We start from the raw sequence: 23,704 nt of genomic DNA on the forward strand, positions 1-23,704 counted from the left end.
ATTGGGACATTTAAACATATCTCAGGAAACAATAAAATGCAGTAGCTACCAGCATAAGAGTGATTGGACAACAGTTCATATTTCTTTAAAATGTACAGAAGCATTGATTAGAGAGAAAAAATGCACATAACCTTAATTACATACAACCCAAGATAACTGAAAACATTGAGAGATTAGGCTCAGCTCTCAGTGACAGCACCATGAAGAGTCTGTCTGAAATGAAGAAAGTGCCGATTCTCACACGGAAAGACTGGCTCAGAGCCCTCACTGCAGAGGGTGGTACAAGAACAAATTGTCACGGGGCTCCGTGGCACTGCACCATTGCAGCTGTCACAGTGGGATCTGAATCACAGTCAGTAGTAGAACCAACAGGATAGGATGATTACTAGTCAAATTAGACCTCATGCAAATGCAATCTAGAGAACAGAGCGTACCCTTCAGAAAACAGCCTCAACCATGACAGTCTACATTTGCTGTCTGGTGGACACCTATGGGCTTGCAGGAAAAGCCAACCTATGCTGGGTCTATAATGTTGAATTGTGAACATCTGTAAAGCTTACACCCAACATCAAGGGAAGTGAAGCAGTCGCTGGTGGTTTTGAGGATATTCTTGGCTGGCTGGGCAAAGACTGAGGAAAACAAACTCAAAGCAAATGTACACAAAAGCTCTATGCTTCTGGCCATCTCCTTTATACAAGAGGATTCAAAGCCAATCTAATCCTATTTCACCTCTGCATTCAAGTTACATGGAAGTGAGGCCTCGGTGATTTCTAACACAGAACCATAGAAGCACCAGATTGTGCAAAATGTAGTTCACAACATTCCTCACATTGACCTAACAGTCAGGGTCATCTCTGACTCTAGATCTTATTGTCCTATCACAGGTATTCTCCTCTTAATGCAAACTTCATAGTCCAAACCCAGCCAAAAGCAGTGACAAGGATGTAGATGAAAATAACTCACACTGGACTCTACAGTGCACTTTACAAACTTACAAATAGAAAACAAATATTTATTGATTAAAATAATACTGAATGCCAACTGCAATTGAAATATTACAGAAACATTTATTGACAAGAAAATGGAGTAAACCTCTTTGGGTCACTGAAAGGCACTTTTCTGTTAAGGTAGAATATAGGTGAGGCACATTCATTCAATGCTTCCCATGGGAGGTCATAGGACAAAAAGAAGAAATACCAAACTAACCTTTTTTATTTTCTTATTTTTCCACTGATTTTTTTGGAGAATGGAAGAGAGAGGGAAAGACATAACATCAATGTGAGAGAAACACATTGATTGGTTGCCTCCTGCATGAGCCCTGCCAGAGAGGAGTCTGCAACCAAGGTATGTGCCCTTGACTGGAATCAAATCAGGGTCCGTTTGTTCTGTAGGCTGACACTCTAATCATTGAGCCAAACTGGCTAGGGCTCTCTTATATCTTTTAAATATATTTTTGTAGATTTCAAATAGGGAGAGGAAGAGAGACATAGAAACATCAATGATAAGAGAGAATGATTGATCGGATGCATCCTGGGGATTGAGATGCCAAAGAGGGCATATGCCCTGAGGAGGAGTCCAACCGTGACCTGGTATGTAGGTTGACATTCAACCACTGAGCTACACTGACTGGGATATATATATGCCAATTTTTAAAAACAGTGCCTGGAACTTGGAGAGAACAAATTACATGATAGCTATTACTACCTCAAGTGAGGATCATCTCCTTCATCTATAATATGGTAGAGAAACTAGACACAATGACTATATAATGCGTAGAAACTATAATAGAACACAGTTCCTCAGAGGTTTCTAGAAGAATCTTGAGTAACCTTAGAACCATGGTTTTGAACTATATACCCAGTAGTTTACTTTCCTCCATTTATTTATTTTGTGACATTTCTTTCTTTCTGCTTTTTGGCTGCTTCCTTGTGTTGATAGTGGCCTTGTGTGGTAGGTGTCCTATAATGCCCATTGGCTCAGCATCCCCAATCACCTGAGGTGGACACTCCTGGTGCACTCCTTTGTGGGATGGGTTCACAGTCTTGTTGTAGTTAAGCCTTGATTGCTATTGCTATCACTGGGAGCAATTGACCTCCTGGCCAATTGGCTGTTAGAACCAGCTGTATCTGCACTGGAAGAACTGCTATGCAGCAGACACCCTAGTGGGGCAGGACTGCTTCAGTGAGGCTTTGGTGCTCACTCACTCTGCCACTTGAGTGTGTCGCTTATGGATGTGAATAGTTATAATCTGGTATGGTCTCACACTGACCACTGGGTACACTGGGACTTGGATCTCCACAGAGGTGCAAAGTCAGCCACTGCCTCAGGCCACCCAGCAGGAGCTACAGAGACATCTGCAGATTCCTCCTCTTTGGGGTTTGGAGGTGCCTGGACGAGGCCCAGCTGTGTAGCAATGCAGGCTGCTGCCAAGCCTTAGGCCTTCTTTTGTAAGCTTTGGTGCTCTCTGACCCAGCTGCCCTTTGATAGGTTCCAGGCTGAGAAAAGACAGGCAATTCATAGGCAAAAGCCACGGCGCACAGCTTGGGTGGGGTTGTAACTTGGGTGGGGTGAGTACTCAGGGAATCACAAGGGCGGAGCAAACAGCAATAGCTGCCAGTCAGCTCTACACCGGAGAGGTTCCCGCATCTCCACATCCCACGCCGCGCCCCCCACCACCACCACCACAGGAACAATGATCACTGTGAGCAACTCAGAGAAAGTAGCCCTTACATTCTGACCCAATGCCAGACAGTCCAGTTTTTCCCTGTTTGAGTCTGGGTAACCAGAGTGTATCCTGGAACTGTCTTTCTCTCTGACTTCCACTCTCTCAATGAAAAAATGTCCTCAGGTGAGTATTAAAAAAAAAAAAAGGAAATAAACTAGGATGGTCAAAGGCTTTTCTACAATCTTTAAACAATAGGGCTTATTTTCAGTGTGAGTTCTTTCATTCATTTTGCTATCTCTCCACTATTAGTGTTTTTGTGATTTTGAAGGGAACTGGGATGAATAAAGAGTTTGGCCCATGGTTTACAGTCATAGGGTTTTTCCTTATTATGAGTTATTTCATGATGTTAGAGGGAACTTGGATAAGAGAAAGCTTTATCACAATGGTTACATTCATAGGGTTTTCCCTAAGCATGACGTTTTTCATGATTTCTAAGCAAATAGGGATAAAGGAAAGTTTTACCACATTCCTTACATTCATGAGGCTTTTTTCCATGATGAGATACTTTATGGCCACTAAGACATCTGGCAGAATAGAAGGCTTTCTCACATTCCTTACATTTGTAGAGTTTCTCCCCAGTATGCATTCTTTTATGATTTCTAAGAGAACTGGAATATCTAAAAGCTCTCCCACATTGTTTACAGTCATAGCGTTTCTCCCCAGTATGTATTGTTTTATGATCTTTAAGAGTTGCAGAATGGCTGTAAGCCTTACCACATTTCTGACATACATGGGGCTTTTTTCCAGTGTGTGTTCTTTCATGATATTGGAGGGATCTTAGAGAAGAGAGAGTTTTACCACAATGGATACATTCATAGGGTTTTCCCCAAGGATGAAATTTTTCATGGTTTCCATATTCCTTACATTTGTCGGGGTTCTCCCGATTATGCATTCTTTTATGATATCGAAGAGAACTGGTATATCTGAAAGCTCTGCCACATTGCTTACAGTCATAAGGTTTCTCCCCAGTATGTACTGTTTCATGATCTCTAAGATATGCAGAAAAACTGAAAGCCTTACCACATTTCTGACATACATGGGGCTTTTTGCCAGTGTGTGTACTTTCATGCCTTTGACAGGACTGTGGATAACGGTAGGCTTTTCCACAATGCTTACATTCATAGGGTTTTTCCCCAGAATGAAGTCTTTCATGTTCTTGGAGAGAAGATGGATAATTGAAACCTTTACCACAATGCTTACATTCATAGGGTTTTACCCCAGTATGGGTTCTTTCATGACGTAGGAGGGAAGTTCGATTAGATAAATCTTTATAACAATACTGACATTTATAGGATTTTCCCCCAGTATGAATGATTTCATGCTTTTGGAGAGTAGCTGAATGAGAGAAAACTTTACCACATTGCTTACATTCATAGGGTTTTCTCCCAGTATGTGTTCTTTTATGATAATGCAGGGAAGTTCGATGAGAGAAATCTTTACCACATTGCTTACATTTATAAGGTTTCTCACCAGTATGAGTTCTCTCAGAATTTCTAAGAGAAGTGGAACCAAAAGCTTTTCCAGATTTCTTACACTGATTGGGCTTTTCTCCAGTGTATGTGCTTTCATTTTCTTGAGAGTACTTGGGAGAACTGAAAGCTTTGCCACGTTGCTTACTTTGATATGGTTTCTCTCCGGTATGAGTATTTTTGTGAAGTTTCAAGTAAATGAGATGACTAAAGCCTTTCCCACATTGCTTACACTCAAACGGTTTCCCAGCAATATGCATTCTTTCATGATTTCTATGGGAAGTTGAATAGTGGAAAGATTTCTCACTGGGACTGCCTTCATGTCTTTGAATATGTTGGCGATGCTTGAAAGCTTTCTCAGGTTCCATACATTTATAAGGGTTTTCTTCATATTCCTGACACAGGTGTAGTTTGGGTCCAATGTGAGAGCTCAGGTGGTTATTCAAGGATAAATAACGCATGAAGATTTGCCTACACAACCTGGATTTAGGTTGTTTTATTTCAGTAGGAGTTTCCGTCTTCTCATTATGATTTGGAATCTGGCTGAGGTTTTCTCTGAATTGACAACCATATTTCCATTTACACAGTCTCTCTACCATATGACTGCTGTAAAAGTCAGAAGCATATTATTAATACTTTGTTAATGATTTCATATTTATTAATAGTATGACAATGACATTTTTACTGTTTTCAAAGAAAGTTCAGGGTTTCTGGACATTCTTATTATTTGAAAGTGGATATCCTAAAACCTCTGAAATAGGCTGGATCATAGATATTATGATAACAATTACAGTCATTAACCCTTTGAGGTCCAATTTTATTTTTGGAATTCAAACAGTCTGGTCCAAATTAATTGATGGGATTGAATGTTGAACCGGTTTGCGGTGTCGACCTCAGCCTTGACGTTGGACCTGCTCCTAGCACCTGGTCTGTCGAGTCAGCCTCCATGTTGGACCGAAAAGGGTTAATGGTACTTCTGTACATTGTTTCCAAATGCAATTATTTTTTATACACTAAACATTAGGTCTTATTTCAGAAAAAAACATGTTGAGATTATTTGAAGAATCAATAAATTTAAAACTGGGCTGATACAAGATTCTGTTTGCACTGGGCCCATGTGGCTCAGTGGGTCAGTATGGACCCACACACCAGGGGGTTGCCAGTTCAATTCCCCAAAAGGAAACAGCCAGACTGCAGATTTATTCACCCCACTACAGAACATGCAGGTTGCAGCCAATCAATGTTTCTACCTTTCCCTCTCACCTCCACACTCTAAAATCAATAAAAACATATTTTACACCACTGGCATGGCTCAGTGCTTGAGCACTGACCTCTGAACAAGGAGGTCACAGTTCAATTTGCATTCAGAGCACATGCCCAGGTCTGGGCTTAATTCCGAGTGTGGGGCATGCAGGAGGCAGGAATCAATAATTTTGTCTTACCACTGATGTTTGTCTCTCTATCTCCCTCTCCCTAGCTCTCTGAAATTATTGTTTTAAAGTATTAAGTATATAAATAAATAAAATATATAAAAACATTAAAAAAACACACAAAGATGCTCTTAATGCTTTCTCATGACAAAGTGACTTACCTAAGACTCATCCCATGGTTTTCATGTTGATCTCCACTGTCACGGTCTTCACACTTTACTTCTAAAATACACGCTAGAAAAAGCATTATGAACTATTAAAGAATATTAAAAATGGTTAGATTTTAGGTACACAAAGAGCTGTGATTATTCCCAGTTAATTACCAGTGTATTCCTTTTCCAAATTTCAGTTCTTGAAATAGCATAACAGCATTGATGAGCAACCAACTCTAGTTATCTAATTGACTACATAAGTAACAAGTTGTTGCAGGGCAGAGTCGTTCTGTGGTTGACAATCAACATAATGAACCGGGAGGTCACAGGTCAATTCCCAGTAGGACTGGTTTGCAGATTGTCAGTGTGAGGCACACAGAAGGCAGCCAATCAGTGATTCTCTCTCATCATTGATTTTTCTCTATTTCTCTCCCTCTCTGAAATCAATAAAAATATATTTTAAAAAAGAATTTGTGCCCTAGCTGGTTTGGCTCAGTGGATAGAGCGTTGGCCTCTGAACTGAAAGTTTCCAGGTTCGATTCCAGTCAAGGGCACATGCCCGGGTTGTGGGCTCGATCCCCAGTGGGGGACTTGCAGGAGGCAGCCAATCCATGATTCTCTCTCATCATGGATATTTCTATCTCTCTCTCTCCCTCTTTCTTCCTCTCTGAAATCAATAAAAATATTAGAAAGAAAGAAAGAAAGAAAGAAAGAAAGAAAGAAAGAAAGAAAGAAAGAAAGAATCAATGAATTTGTGATACCTACCTACTGATGCCAGGTTCCAGAAGGTTTCCACCATCACATCTGTGTAGAGTTTCCTCTGGGTCGGATCCAAGAAAGCCCACTCCTCCATGGTGAACTCCACATTAACATCCTCAAAGGCCACTGAGTCCTAAAACATCCCACATATGCATATAGAAGAATGGGTATGACAGCACTGGGTATCTATACATAATTCATAAGAAGTTCACATGGGACATGTGGTACCCAACATTCAGTCTATGACTTGATTGTAAGACTATTAGTAATTTGCTGCATTCACTTCCTCAAGAACACATGAAATTTATTGATATGATTTTACTGTGCTCTCTAATGTCAGGATAAAAAGCACCTTGAACAAGTTCTATATAATTAACTCAAATACATCTATACTGAAAGCATCGATTCCTTATGTGAAAACTCATCATTATAACCACCATTTGATGCAGCAGTCTAGGAAACATAGTGTCATGTCTGCATAAAGTTTTCATGATTTTGAATACAATAAAGGCCTGGTAGCTTTCTCTTCCATTCTCATCACCAAAAAGGAGAGGCCAAGCGGTGTGTGGAAATTCAACATGGAACAAAATGTGCCTGGCCATATTGTACTGAAGTACTCCAGATTATTAGAAGTAGATACACGTGAATGAATGAAAATATTCTTGTGGAGGAGTATGAATGATCATTTGTTTTTATATTAGTAACTCTGACCTTCTTTTTCCTCTTTCATTTCATGGAGATAAGAAGATAGAGTTAGAGCTCAGGCACGAGCAAGCCAGGACAACTTAGCCCTCTACAAAAGTCCTCTACACATGATTTTTAGGACATATAGACACATATACTGAAACCATAAATCACACGCAAAAAAGTCTTTCCGGCGAAATTTAACAATGTAACCAGGGCCTGGCCCTGAGGAACAATTTAAAACTTGGCATGTATAAGGCCTTTATTAAAATCCGCTACATTTTTATGTTGAAACGGCACATGATGACAAAATACATTAGGAGGCGGGGGGTACTGAAAATATCAGGCAGAAAACTCTGCAATATTTGTCTAAACACTATGTTCTACACCTGAAACATACAAAATGAAATTAAATGTAAATTATAAGTGGAAGCATATATGTTGTTTGTGGATAGGAAAAATTAATATCACTAAATGTCCATACTACGTAAAGCAATCTATAGAGTCAATGTAATTCCTATCAAGATACCAATGGTGTATTTCACATAACTAGAACAAATACTCAAAAATTTCATATGGAACCACAAAACACCCTGAATAGCAACAGCAAACTTGAGAAAGAAGCACAAATGTGGACGAATCACACTACCTAATATCCAACTGTACTACAAGGCCATAGTAATCAAAACAGCATGGTCCTGGCATAAAAACAGCATATAAATCAGTGGAACAGAACAGAGAGCCCAGAAATAAACGCATGCCTTAACAGTGAAGGAATACTTACTTAACAAAGTAGGCAAGAACATACAATAATGATAGTATATTCAATAAATGTTGCTGGGAAAATGCAAAAAAAATGAAATTAGAACAGCTTCTTACACCTACACCAGAATACAGAAAAATGCATGAAGGACTTAAATGTAAGACTCAAAACCATAAAAATCCTAGATAAAAACAATGGCAGTAAAACCTTGGATATTTCTCCTAACAATATCACTTTTCATATATCTCCTTGGGAAAGAGAAACAAAAGAAAAAATAAATAAATGAAACTACATCGAACTAAAAGGAAACCATCAACAAAATAAAAAGGCAAGCAACTAAAAGGGAGAAGATATCAATGAAATAATTGAAAAGAAATATCTGAAAAGGGGTTAATACCCAAAATTTAAAAAGAATTTATATAACTAAACACACACACACACACACACACACACACACACACACAAAGTTGGTGGGTTCGGTTTCAAGTCAGGCCCCAGTCCCAATTTAGTGTTTGATTCCCAACTGGGATATGAAAGGGAGTCAACCAATAAATGTTCCCCTCCTCCGCTCCCACTTCCTATCTCTCTAAAATCAATAAAAACATAAGCACTGGTGAGGATTTAAAAGTATGAAATAAAAAAAGGAAAGCACCCAACATATCTATATCTATATCTATATCTATATCTATATCTATATCTATATCTATATCTAATCTATATCTATATCTAATCTATATCTATATCTAGAGAGAGCCAGGGTCCGTAACATCCAATATGACTGAATGGATGACCAAACGCCAGGCAGCATGTGCAGCAGGCTCGGGTGGGCAGGGACTGGTGAGCGGGCTGAACTGCTGTCCTGGGCCACAGCCACCCGCAGCGGAAGTCAGCCCTGGGTCCCGGAACAATGGCGGGGCAGGGGGAATTTCGCAGAGCATAGCAGGGCAAGAGGAGCCTCGCAAAGTGTGGCAGGGCAGGGAGAGCCTCGAGGAGCAGTCGAGGGGCTACGAGCATCGCAGAGCATCCCGGGGCAGGGAGCTTCTTGTAGTGTAACAGGGAGGCAGAGGCCATGTGACGGAGGCCAGGCTAGGCCTAGGGACCCTAACCACGCACAATTTCGTGCATGCTGGGCCTCTTGTGTGTGTGTGTGTGTGCGTATATATATGTATATATGTATATATGTATATATGTATATATATATAGCCAGATTATTATGACCACACCATCAGTACTTCATTGACACTTCCAAAAAATACTGAATATTGAAAACTTCCTAAGCAAATACTCTCAAGGTTTTATTATTATTACTATTTGCATAACTAATTCACTTCATTGTACTAATGGGGTGGTCATAATAATCTGGCCAGTCATAATAATCTGGCCACTCAGTGCATATGTGTGTATATATATAAATAAAATGGGCAAAGACCTGAATAGATACTTCCCCAAAGAGGGCATACAGATAACCAATACACATATGAAAAGATGCACTCTGACACTAATCATCAGAGAAATGTAAGTTAAAGCCACACTAAAAAATTACCTCACACTGGTCAGAATGCCTATCATCAATAAAGGCACAACTGACAAGTGTCTGTATCAAGTTTCTCAAAACTTAAAAATACAACTGCCTCCAGACCCCGCGATTTCACTTTTGGGAATATACTGAATAAAATGAAAACACTAATGCAAGGAAAATATGCACCCCTGTGTTCATCGTAGCATTAATTGCAACATTAAGTGCTCATCAGTAAGTGAGTGGATAAAAAGCTGTGGTCCAACTCAACTGAATATTACTCAGCTGTAAAAATGAAGGAAATCTTACCCTCTGTGACAGCACAGATGAATGCAGAGAGCATTATGCTAAGTGAATAAACTAGTAAGAAAAACACAAATATCACATGATTTCCTTTACCTGTGGAATCTAAGGAAGAAAAAAGCTAACAAAGTATAAAAAGACTCACATATAGAGAACAGACTGACAGCTGTCAGAGGGATGGGTGTTGGTAGACTGGATGAAAAGGGGTTAATACCCAAAATTTATCAAGAACTTATAAATAACTCATTCTGGGGAGGGATTAAGCAAAACAAATAAACTCTTAGACTCTGACAACAGCATGGGGATTACCAAAGGAAAAGGGGGGGGGGGGGTGTGAGGAGGTAAAAGAGGGTAAAGTGGAGGATTAAATGGTGATGGAAGGAGACTTTGGGTGGGGAACACACAATAACATATACACATGATGGATTATATACTTGTATACTTGAATCTTATATAATTTTCCTAGCCAATGTCATCCCAATAGGTTAAAAATAATTTTATAATTTAAAGACATAAAAATTACAAAAGTGATTTTCTCCAAAAACTTGATGCTACTCTAGAGGCTCTTCTCCCAACTGTTCTCTCCTGTGAGTTCCAACAGCAAGACAGTCTATCCAAGGCCTATGACATACCCAACAGCATAATTCCCCTAAATACTGCTGCCAGAAAGACAGAAATAACAACTGTGTAGGAAACAGAGAAAAGGTTCCCAATCACCACTTGTGATGCGACAAAAAACAATGATTTATTCAGTAGAGTAATGACAAAACAGAAAAACCTCTCTTGTCTTAGGTCCAGGGAGAGGAAGGAGTAACATAAACTGCCTGGTTGAGCCCTGATTATTTTTCTCTACAGAGCAGGGGTTGGGAACTTTATCTCTCCCGAGGACCATCTGGATAGTTATAACATCACTCATGGACCATACAATATCATCAACTTAAAAATTAGCCTGCTATATTTGGTCACACATTTATTTAACTGGAAGAGCCAGAGCAAATGATTCCAGGACCACTTTAAAGAGGGCACAATAGAAAAATAAAAGACAGAGAACCTCATGAAAACCAAGATGGTGGCATAGGTAAACACTGGAGTTTTCTGCCTCGCACAACCACTTCAAAAATACAACTACAAGACGGAATGGACATCATCCAGAACCACAGGAAGGCTAGCTGAGTGGAAATTCTACAACTAGAAGGAAACAGAAAAGCATACCGAGACTCAGCGGAGGTGCAGTACGGAAGTAAAATACAAAGGTACGGAGGTGCACGCGGAGCGGGCTGGCGGCTGAGAGCGTGGTTGTCTTTTTCAATCAGGAGGGAGTCTCAGGCTCTGAGCTCCAGTTCCGGGCGAGTCTCTGGGGACCCAGACTCATACGGGAGAAGCGGGACTGTCTGGCATCAGTTGAAACTCGAGGGCAGCTTTCGCTCAGAGGTGCATGCAGCAATTGCTGGGACACTGAGAAGCAGGGCCTCTGAGGGCAGACATAACTGCTAGCCCCCCACCCCCATTGATCCCTTGGAATCCGCCCCACCCAAAGGCTTTTGCTGGATAGCCTCAGGCAGAGGCTAGATTAGCACCCCCCTAGAGATCCAGGAGCTGGTGTACCCAGAGGTCAGAGTGGGACCATCCAATTTGCAGCTCCGTGGAACCATAAAGGACACACTCAGGGGGCAGACTCAGTGAACACCAAAGCCCCATTGAAGCAAGTCTTGCCCCAAAGGGGTGTCTCCAGCACAGAAGTTCTCCCACTGCAGACACAGCTGATTCTCACAGCCAATTGGCCTGGAGGTCAATTCCTCCCAGTGATACCTACAACAATCAAGGATTAACTACAACAAGACTGTGCACAAAGACCAGAAGGGGGTGCACCAAGAGTGTCCTCCTCAGGTAAATGGGGAGGCTGGACCACTGGGCCATAGAGGACACTTAACACAGAAAACCACTTTATCAACACAGGGAAGCATAAAAAATATGGAGACAAAGAAAAAGGACACAAATGACAGAAATGGAGGAAAGTAAACGATGAGATATAGAATTCAAAACCACACTTTTTAAGGTTTTTCAAGAACTTTCCAGAAGCTGCCGATAAATTTAGTAAGACCCTCAAAAAGACTGGTGAGACTGCCGATAAATGTAGTGAGATCCTCAAGAAATCTAGTCAGACCCTCGAGGTTATAGTAAACGACCAACTGGAAATTAAGTATTCACTGACTGAAATGGAGGGTATTATACAGACTCCCAACAGCAGACTAGAGGCTCGCAAGAATCAAGTCAACGATTTGAAATACGAAGAAGCAAAAAACTCCCAACTGGAAAAGCAAAATGAAAAAAGAATCCAAAGCTGAAACCGGTTTGGTTCGGTGGATACAGTGTCAGCCTACGGACTGAAAAGTACCAGGTTCGATTCTGGTCAAGGGCATATACCTTGGTTGCAGACATATCCCCAGTAGGAGGTGTGCAGCAGGCAGCTAGTCGATGTTTCTCTCTCATCAATGTTTCCAACTCTCTATCCCTCTCCCTTCTTTGTAAAAAAGAAAGAAAAAAGAACCCAAAAATACGAAGATAGTGTAAGGAGCCTCTGGGACAACTTCAAGCATACCAACATCCGAATTATAGGGATGCCAGAAGATGAGAGAGAGCAAGATATTGAAAACCTATTTGAAGAAAATGACAGAAAACTTCCCCTACCTGGTGAAAGAAATAGACTTACAACTCCAGGAAGCGCAGAGAATCCCAAACAAAAGGAATCCAAAGAGGACCACACCAAGACACATCATAATTAATATGCCAAGAGCAAAAGACAAAGAGAGAATCTTAAAAGCAGCAAGAGAAAAACAATCAGTTACCTACAAGAGCATACCCATACGTCTGTCAGCTGATTTCTCAACAGAAACTTTGCAGGCCAGAAGGGAGTGGCAAGAAATATTCAAAGTGATGAATGCCAAGAACCTACAACCAAGATTACTTTATCCAGCAAAGCTATCATTCAGAACTGAAGGTCAGATGAAGAGCTACACAGAAAAGGAAAAGCTAAAGTTCACCACCAAACCAGTATTATATGAAATGCTAAAAGGTATCCTTTAAGAAGAGGAAGAAGAAAAAGGTAAAGATAAAAATTATGAATAACAAATACACATCTATCAACAAGTGAATCTAAAAATCAAGTGAATAAATAATCTGATGAACAGAATGAACTAGTGATTATAATAGAATCAGGGACATAGAAAGGGAATGGATTGACTATTCTTGGGGAGGAAAGGGGTGTGGGGATGCGGGAAGAGACTGGACAAAAATCGTGCACCTATGGATGAGGACAGTGGGTGGGGAGTGAGGGTGGAGGGTGGGGTAGGAACTGGGTGGAGTGGAGTTATGGGGGGGGGGGAGATGAACAAATGTAATAATCTGAGCAATAAAGATTTAATTTAAAAAAATTTTTTTTAATTAAAAAAAAAAATAAAGTGGGCACAATACCATACTCTGCCTGCCTATTGCCTAGAAATGCATGAAACTGCCCACTCTGGTACATAGAAGTGAGGCACAACAGGCTCAGCCATGCAACTGAAGACAACAACTGAAGTTCTGCAGAGATATCTCAGCTATGGCAGGTTGCCACAGAGATCTCTGGGACCTAATCCCCAAGATAGGGCCCCTAGTACAGAGCACAACTGAAAATTAAGCCACCCTTGAAAGGGTCAATGCAAAAAATTCCCTATGGAGCCACCCACCTTGTGCTCTGGCAGAGGGAGAGTGGAGTGGACTGGAGCTGTGTGAGCAGAAGCCAGGATTGGGGACTCAGAGGGTAGAGCTCAGAAGGCAGAAATCCCCAGTTTCCTGGGGTGAGTCATTCCCTCACACAGCAGAGGACATCTGTCCCACATAGAAATTTGCCTTGTTTCGGGGGAAGACAGTGGACATTCCCTATTGGAAAACACCTTGCCCTGAGGCCACTTAAGAAACTAAAAAAATAAAAAATAAAACAAAACAGTTACCCTCCAGGCAGAAGCAACTGCCCCACCACGTTGGAAAATTCTCACCATACCTCAGGACCAATGCCTGGGGCCACAAGTCAAATCCAAATCCTATCCTTCTGTAGGTACAAGCTGTCTCTGGAGAATGAGTCTTTGCCTGATCTAATTAGTCAGAAACAACATTTAACACTGTCCTGAACCACAAATTGATAGGTGTAGAGTATCTACCTAGTACATAGTCACAAATAGCTAAAATGAGGAGACAAAGAAACAACCCCCAAATGAAAGAACAAGAAAATTCTCCAGAAAAAGGGATAAATGAAGCAGAAATAAGAAATGTATCTGTAACAGAGCTCAGAGTATGAAGATAAAGATGCTCAACAACATGGCCGAAACCGGTTTGGCTCAGTGAATAGAGCATCGGCCTGCGGACTGAAAGGTCCCGGGTTCGATTCCGGTCAAGGGCATGTACCTAGGTTGTGGGCACATCCCCAGTAGGAGATGTGCAGGAGGCAGCTGATCGATGTTTCTCTCTCATCGATGTTTCTGACTATCTCTCTCTTTTCCTCTCTGTAAAAAAAAATCAATAAAAAATAAAAAAATAAAAAAAAAAAGATGCTCAACAACATGAAAAAAGATATAGTAACTGAAAAAAAGAACAGTTGGAAATAAAGAATGGCATAACACAAATAAAGAACATTGGAAGGAATAGACAGCAGATTAAGGGAAACTGAGGATGGAATCAGTGAATTAGAAGACAGAATTGAATATATCACTCAACTAGAAAAGAAAAAATGATTAAAAAACAGGAGGATTACCCTAGCCACTGTGGCTCAGTGGACAGAGTGTCAGCCTGTGAAATAAAGTGTCCCAGGTTCGATTCCAGTTAAGAGCACATGCCCAAGTTGTGGGCTCGATGCCCAGTGGAGGACTTGTGGGAGGCAGCCGATCCATTATTCTTTCTCATCATTGATGTTTCTATCTCTCTCTCCCTCCTCCTTCCTCTCTAAAATCAATAAAAATATATTAAAACAAAAAAAGGAGGATAGCTTAAGTGAGCTGTGGGACAAAGTGAAATGTAACAATAGTAGAATAGCTGCCAGAAGAGGCAGAAAGGAAGAAATGGATATAGAACATGTTTGAAGAAATAATGCAGAAAACTTCCCTAACCTGGAAAAGGAAAAAGTCACACAAGTTCAGGAGGCACAGAGAACTAAAGCAAGAAGAACCCAAAAAGGCCCACGCCCAGACACATAATTAAATTACCAAGACTTAAAGACAAAGAGAGAATCTTAAAGTCAAGAGAAAAGCAAACTGTTAACTACAAAGGAGTTCCCATAAGGCTGACAACTGATTTCTCATAAGAAACTCCACAGGCTAGATGGGAATGACATGAAGTACGCAAGGTAATGGAAAGCAAGCATCTTGAAACCAAGATTACTATATCCATTAAAGCTATCATTCAAAATCAATGGTCAAATAAAGAGCTCCCCAGACCAAAAAAAAAAAAAAGGCTAAAGGTGTACATCACCACCAAGCCAGCATTACAAGAAATGCAAAAGAGGACAAAAGACGTAAATAGACACTTTTCGGAAGTGGACATAAAGAAGAACAATAGACATATGAAAACATGCTCAAAGTCACTAATCATCGAGAGATGACAATGAGGTATCATCTCACACCTGAAATGGCTACCAACAAAAAAAATCAACAAATGACAAATGCTGGCGAGGATGTGGAGAAAAAGGAACCATGGTGAACTGCTGGTGGGAATAGATACTGGTGCAGCCACTGTGGAAAACAGTATGGGTTTCCTCAAAAATTTAAAAATGGAACTCGCCAAACCAATTTGGCTCAGTGGATAGAGCGTAGGCCTGCAGACTGAAGGGTCCCAGGTTCGATTCCGGTCAAGGGCATGTACCTTGGTTGTGGGCGCATCCCCAGGGAGGGCGTGCAGGAGGCAGCTGATGGATCTTTCTCTCTCATCAATGTTTCTAACTCTCTATCCCTCTCCCTTCCTCTCTGTAAAATAACAATAAAATATATTTTTTTTAAAAAAATAAATAAATAAAAATTGAACTCCCATTTGATCCAGTAATCCCACTTTTAAAAATATATTCCAAGAAATCAGAAACACCAATCAGAAAGAATATATACACCCATATGTTCATAGCAGCATAATTTGCAATAGCTAAGAGTTGGAAACAGCCTAAGTGGCCATCAGCAGATGAGTGGATTAAAAAATTGTGGTATTCCTAGCCAGTTTCGCTCAGTGGATAGAGCATCCACCTGCAGACTGAAAGGTCCCAGGTTCAATTCCAATCAATGGCATGTGCAGGGGGCATGCAGGAAGCAGCCAATCAGTGATTCTCTATCATCACTGATGCTTTTATCCCTCTCTCCCTTCCTCTCTGAAATTAATAAAAAATTTATTAAAAATAATAATAGCCGAAACTGGTTTGGCTCAGTGGATAGAGCATCGGCCTGCGGACTGAAAGGTCCCAGGTTCGATTCTGGTCAAGGGCATGTACCTGGGTTGCGGGCGCATCCCCAGTAGGAGATGTGCAGGAGGCAGCTAATCGATGTTTCTCTCTCATTGATGTTTCTAACTCTCTGTCTCTCTCCCTTCCACTCTGTAAAAAATCAATAAAATATATTTTAAAAAAATAATAATAATAATAATAATAATAATAAATAATAAGTAAAAAGCTGTGGTACATCAGCACAATGGCATACTATGCTGCTGTAAAAAACGAACTCTTTCGCGAAGGCCCGCAGCGGGTGTTGACGCAATGTGATTTCTGCCCAGTGCTCTGAATGTCAAAGTGAAGAAATTCAATGAAGCACGGGTAAATGGCAGGAGTAACTATGACTCTCTTAAGGTAGCCAAATGCCTCATCATCTAATTAGTGACACAGATGAATGGATGAACAAGATTCCCACTGTCCTTACCTACTATCCAGCGAAACCACAGCCAAGGGAACGGGCTTGGCAGAATCAGCGGGGAAAGAAGACCCTGTTGAACTTGACTCTAGTTTGGCATGGTGAAGACACATGAGAGGTGTAGAATAAGTGGGAGGCCCCCGGTACCCCTTCCCTGAGTCCCCGCGAGCGGGCGGGGTGGGGGGCACGCCGGCCTTGCATGCACCCGTATGTTTATAGCAGCACAATTCACCATAGCTAAGATCTGGAAACAGCCTAAGTGCCCATCAGTAGATGAATGGATTAGAAAACTGTGGTACATATACACAATGGAATACTATGCTGCTATAAAAAAGGAACTCTTACCATTTGTAACAGCTAGGATGGAACTGGAGAGCATTATGCTAAGTGAAATAAGCCAGTCAATGAAGGAAAAATACCACATGATCTCACTCATTCATGAATAATAAAGAACATTATAAACTTATGAACAAAAATAGATACAGAGGCAGAGCTGCCTCAAACAGACTGTCAAACTGCAGCAGGAAGGCCAGGGAGGAAAAGGGGGCAGAATGGGGGGGGTGAGAGATCAACCGAAGGAATTATAGGCATGCATATAAGCATAACCAATGGACATAAGACACTGGGGGGTAGGGGAAGCCAGGGGATTGTCAAGGGGGGGGGGGGGGGGGAAGGAGACATATGTAATACCCTTTGTAATACTTTAAGCAATAAAACAATTAAAAAAAAAAAAAAAAAAAAAAAAGCCCTAACCGGTTTGGCTCAGTGGATAGAGTGTCAGCCTGCGGACTCAAGGGTCCCAGATTTGAATCCCGGCAAGGCCAGGTACCTTGGTTGTGGGCACATCCCTAGTAGGGGGTGTGCAGGAGGCAGCTGACCAATGTTTCTAACTTTCTGTCCCTCTCCCTTCCTCTCTGTAAAAAAAAAAAAAAAAAAAAAAAAAGAACTCTTACCATTTGCATCAACATGGATGCACCTGGAGAGCATTATGCTGAGCGAAATAAGCCAGTAAGAGAAAGATAAATATCACATGATCTCACTCATTTGTGGAATATAATGAACATAAACTGATGAACAAAAATAGATCTGCAGCCCCCTAACTGGTTTGGCTCAGTGGATAGAACGCTGGTCTGCAGACTGAAAGGTCCGAGGCTCGATTCCAATCAAGGGCATGTACCTTGGTTGCGGGGACATCCCCAGTAGGAGGTGTGCAGGAAACAGCTCTATCCCTCTCTCTTCCTCCCTATAAAAATCAATGAAGTATTTTAAAAAACAGATCTATAAACATAAAAGCATCAAACAGACTGTCAAACCTCAGAGAGTTGGCAGGGGAGGGAGGCGGATAAGACATCAACCAAACGACTTGTATGCATACATATAAGCGTAACCAATAGACACAGACAGGGGGGGTGAGGGTATGTGCTGGGGATAGGAGAGCTGGGGAGAGGTCAGTGGGGGAAAAGGAGATACATGTAATAACTTACACACTAAAGAATTTAAATTAAGAAAAGAAAAAGAAATGCAAAAGGGATTGCTATAATAAGAAAAAGAGAAACCTAGGCATGCAGAATTAAAATGGCAATAAAGCCCTAGCCAGTTTGGCTCAATGGATAGAGCATCAGCCTTCAGACTCAAGGGTCCCCGGTTTAATTCAGGTCAAGGACATGTACCTTAGTTGCGGGTACATCCCCAGTAGGGGGTGTGCAGGAGGCAGCTGATTGATGTTTCTCTCTCATCGATGTTTCTAACTCTATCCCTCTCCCTTCCTCTCTGTAAAAATAGCAATAAAGTATATATTTAAAATGGCAATAAATAATTACCAGGCAATAATAACCCTAAATGTAAATGGATTAAATGCTCCAATCAAAAGGCATAGGGCAGCTGAACAGATACAAAACCATGATCCAACTATATTCTGTCTACAAGAGTTCCATCTCAGAACACAAAAAGCCTGGTACTGACACAAGAATAGGCATATCTACACTAATAAAAGAGAAAGATGCAAATTGACCATACCTCCGACACGCTTCCCATTGGCTATATGCAAATTAACTGCCAACCAAGATGGCGGCCGGTAGCCAGGCAGCTGAAGCGAACAGGAGGCTTGCTTGCTCCAGTGATGGAGGAAGCCAAGGTTCCCTGCCTGCCGCTACCAGCCTCTGAGCTGCACTCAATAAGAAACAATGCTGCAATTATAGAAGCTAAACAAACCCCAGAAACCTGCTTTCAGCCAGCCAGGCTGGGAGCTGGAGCTGCAACAGTGTTTCAATTATAGAAGCCAAACAAAACCAGATACCTGCTTTCAGCAGCCAAGGTCTCAGAGCTGGAGCCGGCCTCAGAGCTAAAGCCGGCTCTCAGTTCCAGTGACAGCCATAGAAGGTAAATAAATCCAAGAATAAAAAAAAAAGAAGAAGAAGAAGAAAAGGAGAGGTTGGGAGCTTCAGTCACCCGCCAGCCTGAAAACGGCCCTCAGCCCCATCCAGGCTGGCCAGGCAGCCAAGCGGGACACCCTTCAGGGCAAACCAGCCAGCCCCCACCCGTGCACCAGGCCTCTATCCTATATAGTAAAAGGGTAACATGCAAACTGACCCTAACAGCAGAAGGACTGGGAATGACTGGTCACTATGACACACACTGACCACCAGGGGGCAGGCGCTCAATGCAGGAGCTGCCCTCTGGTGGTCAGGGCACTCTAACATGGGAGGAGCTCTGCTCAGCCACAAGCCAGGCTGATGGGTGCCAGTACAACGGTGGTGGTGGGAGCCTCTCCTGCCTCCTCAGGAGCGCTAAGGATGTCCGACTGCAGTTTAGGTCTGCTCTCCGCTGGCAAGTGGACATCTCCCGAGGGCTGCCGGGCTGCCAGAGGAATGTCTGATTGCCATCTTAGGCCCAATCCCCCAGGAAGCGGGCCTAAGCCAGCAGATGGTCATCCCCTGAGGGGTCCCATACTGTGAGAGGGCACAGGCCATGCTGAGGGACCCCACCCCCACCCCCCCGAGTGCACAAATTTTTGTGCACCGAGCCTCTAGTACTAGAATAATGGAACAGAACAGAGAACCTAGAAATCGAACCAAGCCATTACACTCAATTAACATTTGACCAAGGAGGCCAGAGCATAGAATGGAGTCAACAGAGTCTCTTCAATAAAAGGTGTTGGGATCATTGGACAAACACATGGAAAACAATGAAACTACACCACAAACTTATACCATACACAAGAATAAACTCAAAATGGATAAAAGACTTAAATGTAAGTCATGAAACCATAAAAGTCTACTTACTGAAAGAAAACTTCGCTGTGAAACAGTTTTATGCGGGCAGCAGCCTCAGAGGTCTTGTGTTGACTGTGCCTTCTGATTGCATCATTGCCTCCTGGGCTTGATGAATCTGTTTTTTGTAAATTTCCTGGCCTAAGTATACAGTGTCATAAATTCTACAGTCAGGTACAGTAATGTCGTAGGTCTTCATAATCACTCACCAATCACTGACTCCTGCAGAGCAGGAGTCAGTGCCCCACAGGGATGTACCATTTATCTGGCACACCGCATTTTTACTGCACCTTCTGATAAATGCTAACTACCGTTGCATTACAATTGCCTACAGTATTCAGAACAGTAGCATGTTGTACAGGTCTGTTGTCAAGGACGCACAGGCCATACTACATAACCTAAGTGTGTAGTAGGCTATGATAGATCCTTCCTTCCCCCAACTGGTGGGCAGAGTACGACGTAACCTGCAGCCCGGAAATACCGGAGTGTCTAACCATGTACCTTACATTGGCTATACATTGGACCACCAATCCACACCTGCCAAATACCCTAAGCCCTTGTTCCTATATGGAGCATATAGTAAGCTACCAATCAGTGTGCGCCAAGTACACTAAACCCCCACCCCTTCCCATTGCGCCCTTCAAAAGGCGTGCCCACCTCTGCACATGCTGCTGTTCTCCCCTTGCCAGACAGCCCTGCAGGTGCTTCCTTCTAGTAAAGCCTGTAGTCCTGGTTTTCAGCCTCTGTCTGATTTTTCAGGCTACACCATGCAGGTTTGTGTAAGAGAACTGAAAACAACAAAATTGCCTCAGGATGTCCTCCCCAGGTTCAGGGGTGCATGACTGTATGTAACTGAAGTTCCAACTTCTCCCAGGAATAAAATTTTAACCCAGTCACTCTGCAACTTGCTGTTCAACACTAATCTGTCTAAAGGACTCTTGCTATTCCTTCCCCTAAGGAAAGGTGACCCTGCCTGAAGCAATCCTTTCTTTTCTTTTGCTAATAACTTCTCAAAGCCACTTCCTTTCTGCCTATTGTAAAAGCCTTCCATTTTGAACAGCTTCTGTGAGATTCCATTTACTAGATGGGATACTACCCGATTCATGTGTGGGCTACAGTGGCCACATGCCAACCTGACAAGCTCAGGGAAGGTCTCAATGGTGGTCTTGCAAAGTCAGAGACCTAAGGTAACCAGAAAGGATGGTCTGAAATTAAACTTTAACTAAAAGCAGTTATGGTGGGTAGTTACATCCTAGGCCTGTATCTTCATTGATGACAAGGTAAACCTTTACCTTAACTAAACCCATCTGTCTTTTTGCATCTATAATAACACAAGAGGTCGGATGCAAGAAATTCATGCAAGAGTAGGGCTCCCTTCCCTGGCTGCCAACACCAGCTTCGCTCTGGCACCTGGGGCCCAGGCTTCCCTCCCGCTACCAGCAGGCACCTGGGACCCGGGCTTCTCTTGCAGCCCTGGCTTCGTCTGGAATGTCCTCAGGAAAGATGTCTGGTCTAATTAGCATATTATACTTTTATTATTATAGAAATCCTTGGAATGTCTGGGTAACTTGTAACCTCCCTTTTTCCAGACCCCTTGAGGCACAACTTAAAGTTGTGCAACAGGACAGGACACCACAAATTCCTTCATCGTTATCATACACTTTATCCAATCCCAGAGTCCCCCCCCCCCCTTTGCTTTCGCCCGCCTCTCTAATCAATCACCAATGGATTTCATGTAACCCAATTAAGTCCCTTCCTTTGATTTCAAAATATAAAAATATAAGAGAAACCGCCATTCCCTGGAGCATTATCCCAACCCATTGAGATACTGCTTCCCTGATATTGCTGACAGTTTGGCTCAAATAAACTCACAAAAATTCTTAACAGTGTGAACAAAAGGGGCCACATGCTGACCTGACAAGCTCAGGGCAGGCCTGCATGGCAGTCTTGCAAACTCAGACACCTAAAGTAACCACAAAGGATGGTCTGAAATTAAACTTTAACTAAAGCAGTTATGGTAGGCAGTTACGTCCTCGGCCAGAATCTTCACTGACAAGGTCAACCTTTACCTTAACTGAGCCTGTCTTTTTGCATCTGTGATAACACACCCTTGAAATGTCTGGGTAACTTGTAACTTCCCTTTTTTCTGGAGCCCCTGGGGCACAACCTAATTGGTTGGGCACCAGAACAGATACCACAAATTCCTTCATTATCATGTTAATTGATCCTGCACCCACCTAAGTATGTGTCCATCGTTTTACTTTTTATCCAATCCCAGGGGTTTCTTTATCCCTCCTCCTTAATCTATCACCAATGAATTTCATGTAACCCACCTACGTCCCTCCCTTGATTGCAATGTATAAATACAAATGTAACCCGCCAGAATTATCTCAGTTCATTGAGGTTCTGCTTCCTGGCATATGCCGACAGTTTGGCTCAAATAAACTCACAAAAATTCTTTACAGGTTTCAACGGTTTTTTTACGTTAACAACAGGTTTGAATGTGTGTGTTTTTTCGTTAACATGTGAATGAGGAATCAAGCCAGTCAGACCTTCCAATTCGCTCAGTTGAATTTTGTGTTTAACCGTTTGAAAAGCACCACAAAACAAATAGCTGATAAGACGCTGTGACTCAGAGAAGGAAGATGGCGGTTAGAATTCGGGGGAGAGACTGGAAATGCAGGCATTTGCTGCAGAGCTAGGCCTGGGGGGCAGGGGGTGGACTTGAGAGCCTGCTCCACAAACATCAAAACTCAAGAGAGCCCTGACCGGTTTGGCTCAGTGGATAGAGCGTCGGCCTGCAGACTGAAGGGTCCCAGGTTCGATTCCAGTCAGGGCATGTACCTTGTTTGCGGGCACATCCCCAGTGGGGAGTGTGCAGGAGGCAGCTGATCGATGTTTCTAACTCTCTATCCCTCTCCCTTCCTCTCTGTAAATCAATAAAACATATTTAAAAAAAAACTCAGGAGAAAACGGGGTCCTTCTGGGGAGAAAGGAGGGACGGGGACCCCACAGACCACAGCTCCTCCCGTGCACGAACCGCGGGGGCCGAGTCACCATTGTCCCCATGACCCTCCCCGTGGTCCCCGCACCGACTGCGGAGCCGCGGGGATGCGGGTGCAGAGCTGCCCAGACGCGCTCCGCAGCCCAAGGCCCTGCCGCGGGGACACACCGGACGCCCGGGTGCCGGCTGGGCCCCGCCCTGCGAGCCCGAGGGGCCTGCAGTTTCAGCGGAGCCCCCGGCGCCTCGGTCCGCAGGCTCCGGACCTGACCGTGGGGAGACGGTCCCGCCACGGCGGCTCCACCCGCGCCTCCTCCCCGTCCCCGCGCCGGCCGCACACTCACCATTTCTGGTTCCTGGGCCTCCCGAGTCCGCCTGCAGCTCCCAACGCCTTACAGGACGGAAGAAGAGAGATCGGATCTGAGTGAACTTCCGCCTAGTAGCAGAGCGTAGCTCCGCCCACCCGCCCCCTCCGTAACCCCGCCCACCTGGCGCCCAGCTCAGGTGACAGACACTCGCACATCATCGCCCCCTAGCGCCTGAGGTGCACAGGCCTGAGCCCACAGCTTTTGACCCGTCCTGCTCAACCACCATCTCCTTTCTGATCCCCCTCCCCTGAGTACTTCCGTATCTTACCCAGGCAATTGCTCCCAGAACAGGAGAACAGGTTTCTGCCCAAACCAGAGCCAACCGACCAGGACTCCCGAGGACCAGCCCTTCAA

The 23,704-nt window shown here is 43.0% G+C and overlaps 1 protein-coding gene across 1 annotated transcript; it reads right to left on the reverse strand.

Annotated features, from left to right (window-relative positions):
• Positions 1 to 1,247: 1,247 nt before the first annotated feature.
• On the reverse strand, positions 1,248 to 23,453 carry LOC308519498 (uncharacterized protein). Its single transcript, XM_081091494.1, has 4 exons — positions 23,327 to 23,453; positions 6,542 to 6,668; positions 5,786 to 5,858; positions 1,248 to 4,800 (listed from the first exon to the last, which is right to left on the reverse strand). Exons 1-4 carry the CDS (start codon positions 23,327 to 23,329, stop codon positions 3,132 to 3,134), a joined length of 1,872 nt encoding a protein of 623 aa, XP_080947620.1. The 5' UTR covers positions 23,330 to 23,453; the 3' UTR covers positions 1,248 to 3,131.
• Between the last annotated feature and the right edge of the window lie 251 nt (positions 23,454 to 23,704).

Source organism: Myotis nattereri (assembly GCF_964212035.1).
Source record: "Myotis nattereri genome assembly, chromosome: 5".
NCBI classification, from domain to species: Eukaryota; Metazoa; Chordata; class Mammalia; order Chiroptera; family Vespertilionidae; genus Myotis; species Myotis nattereri.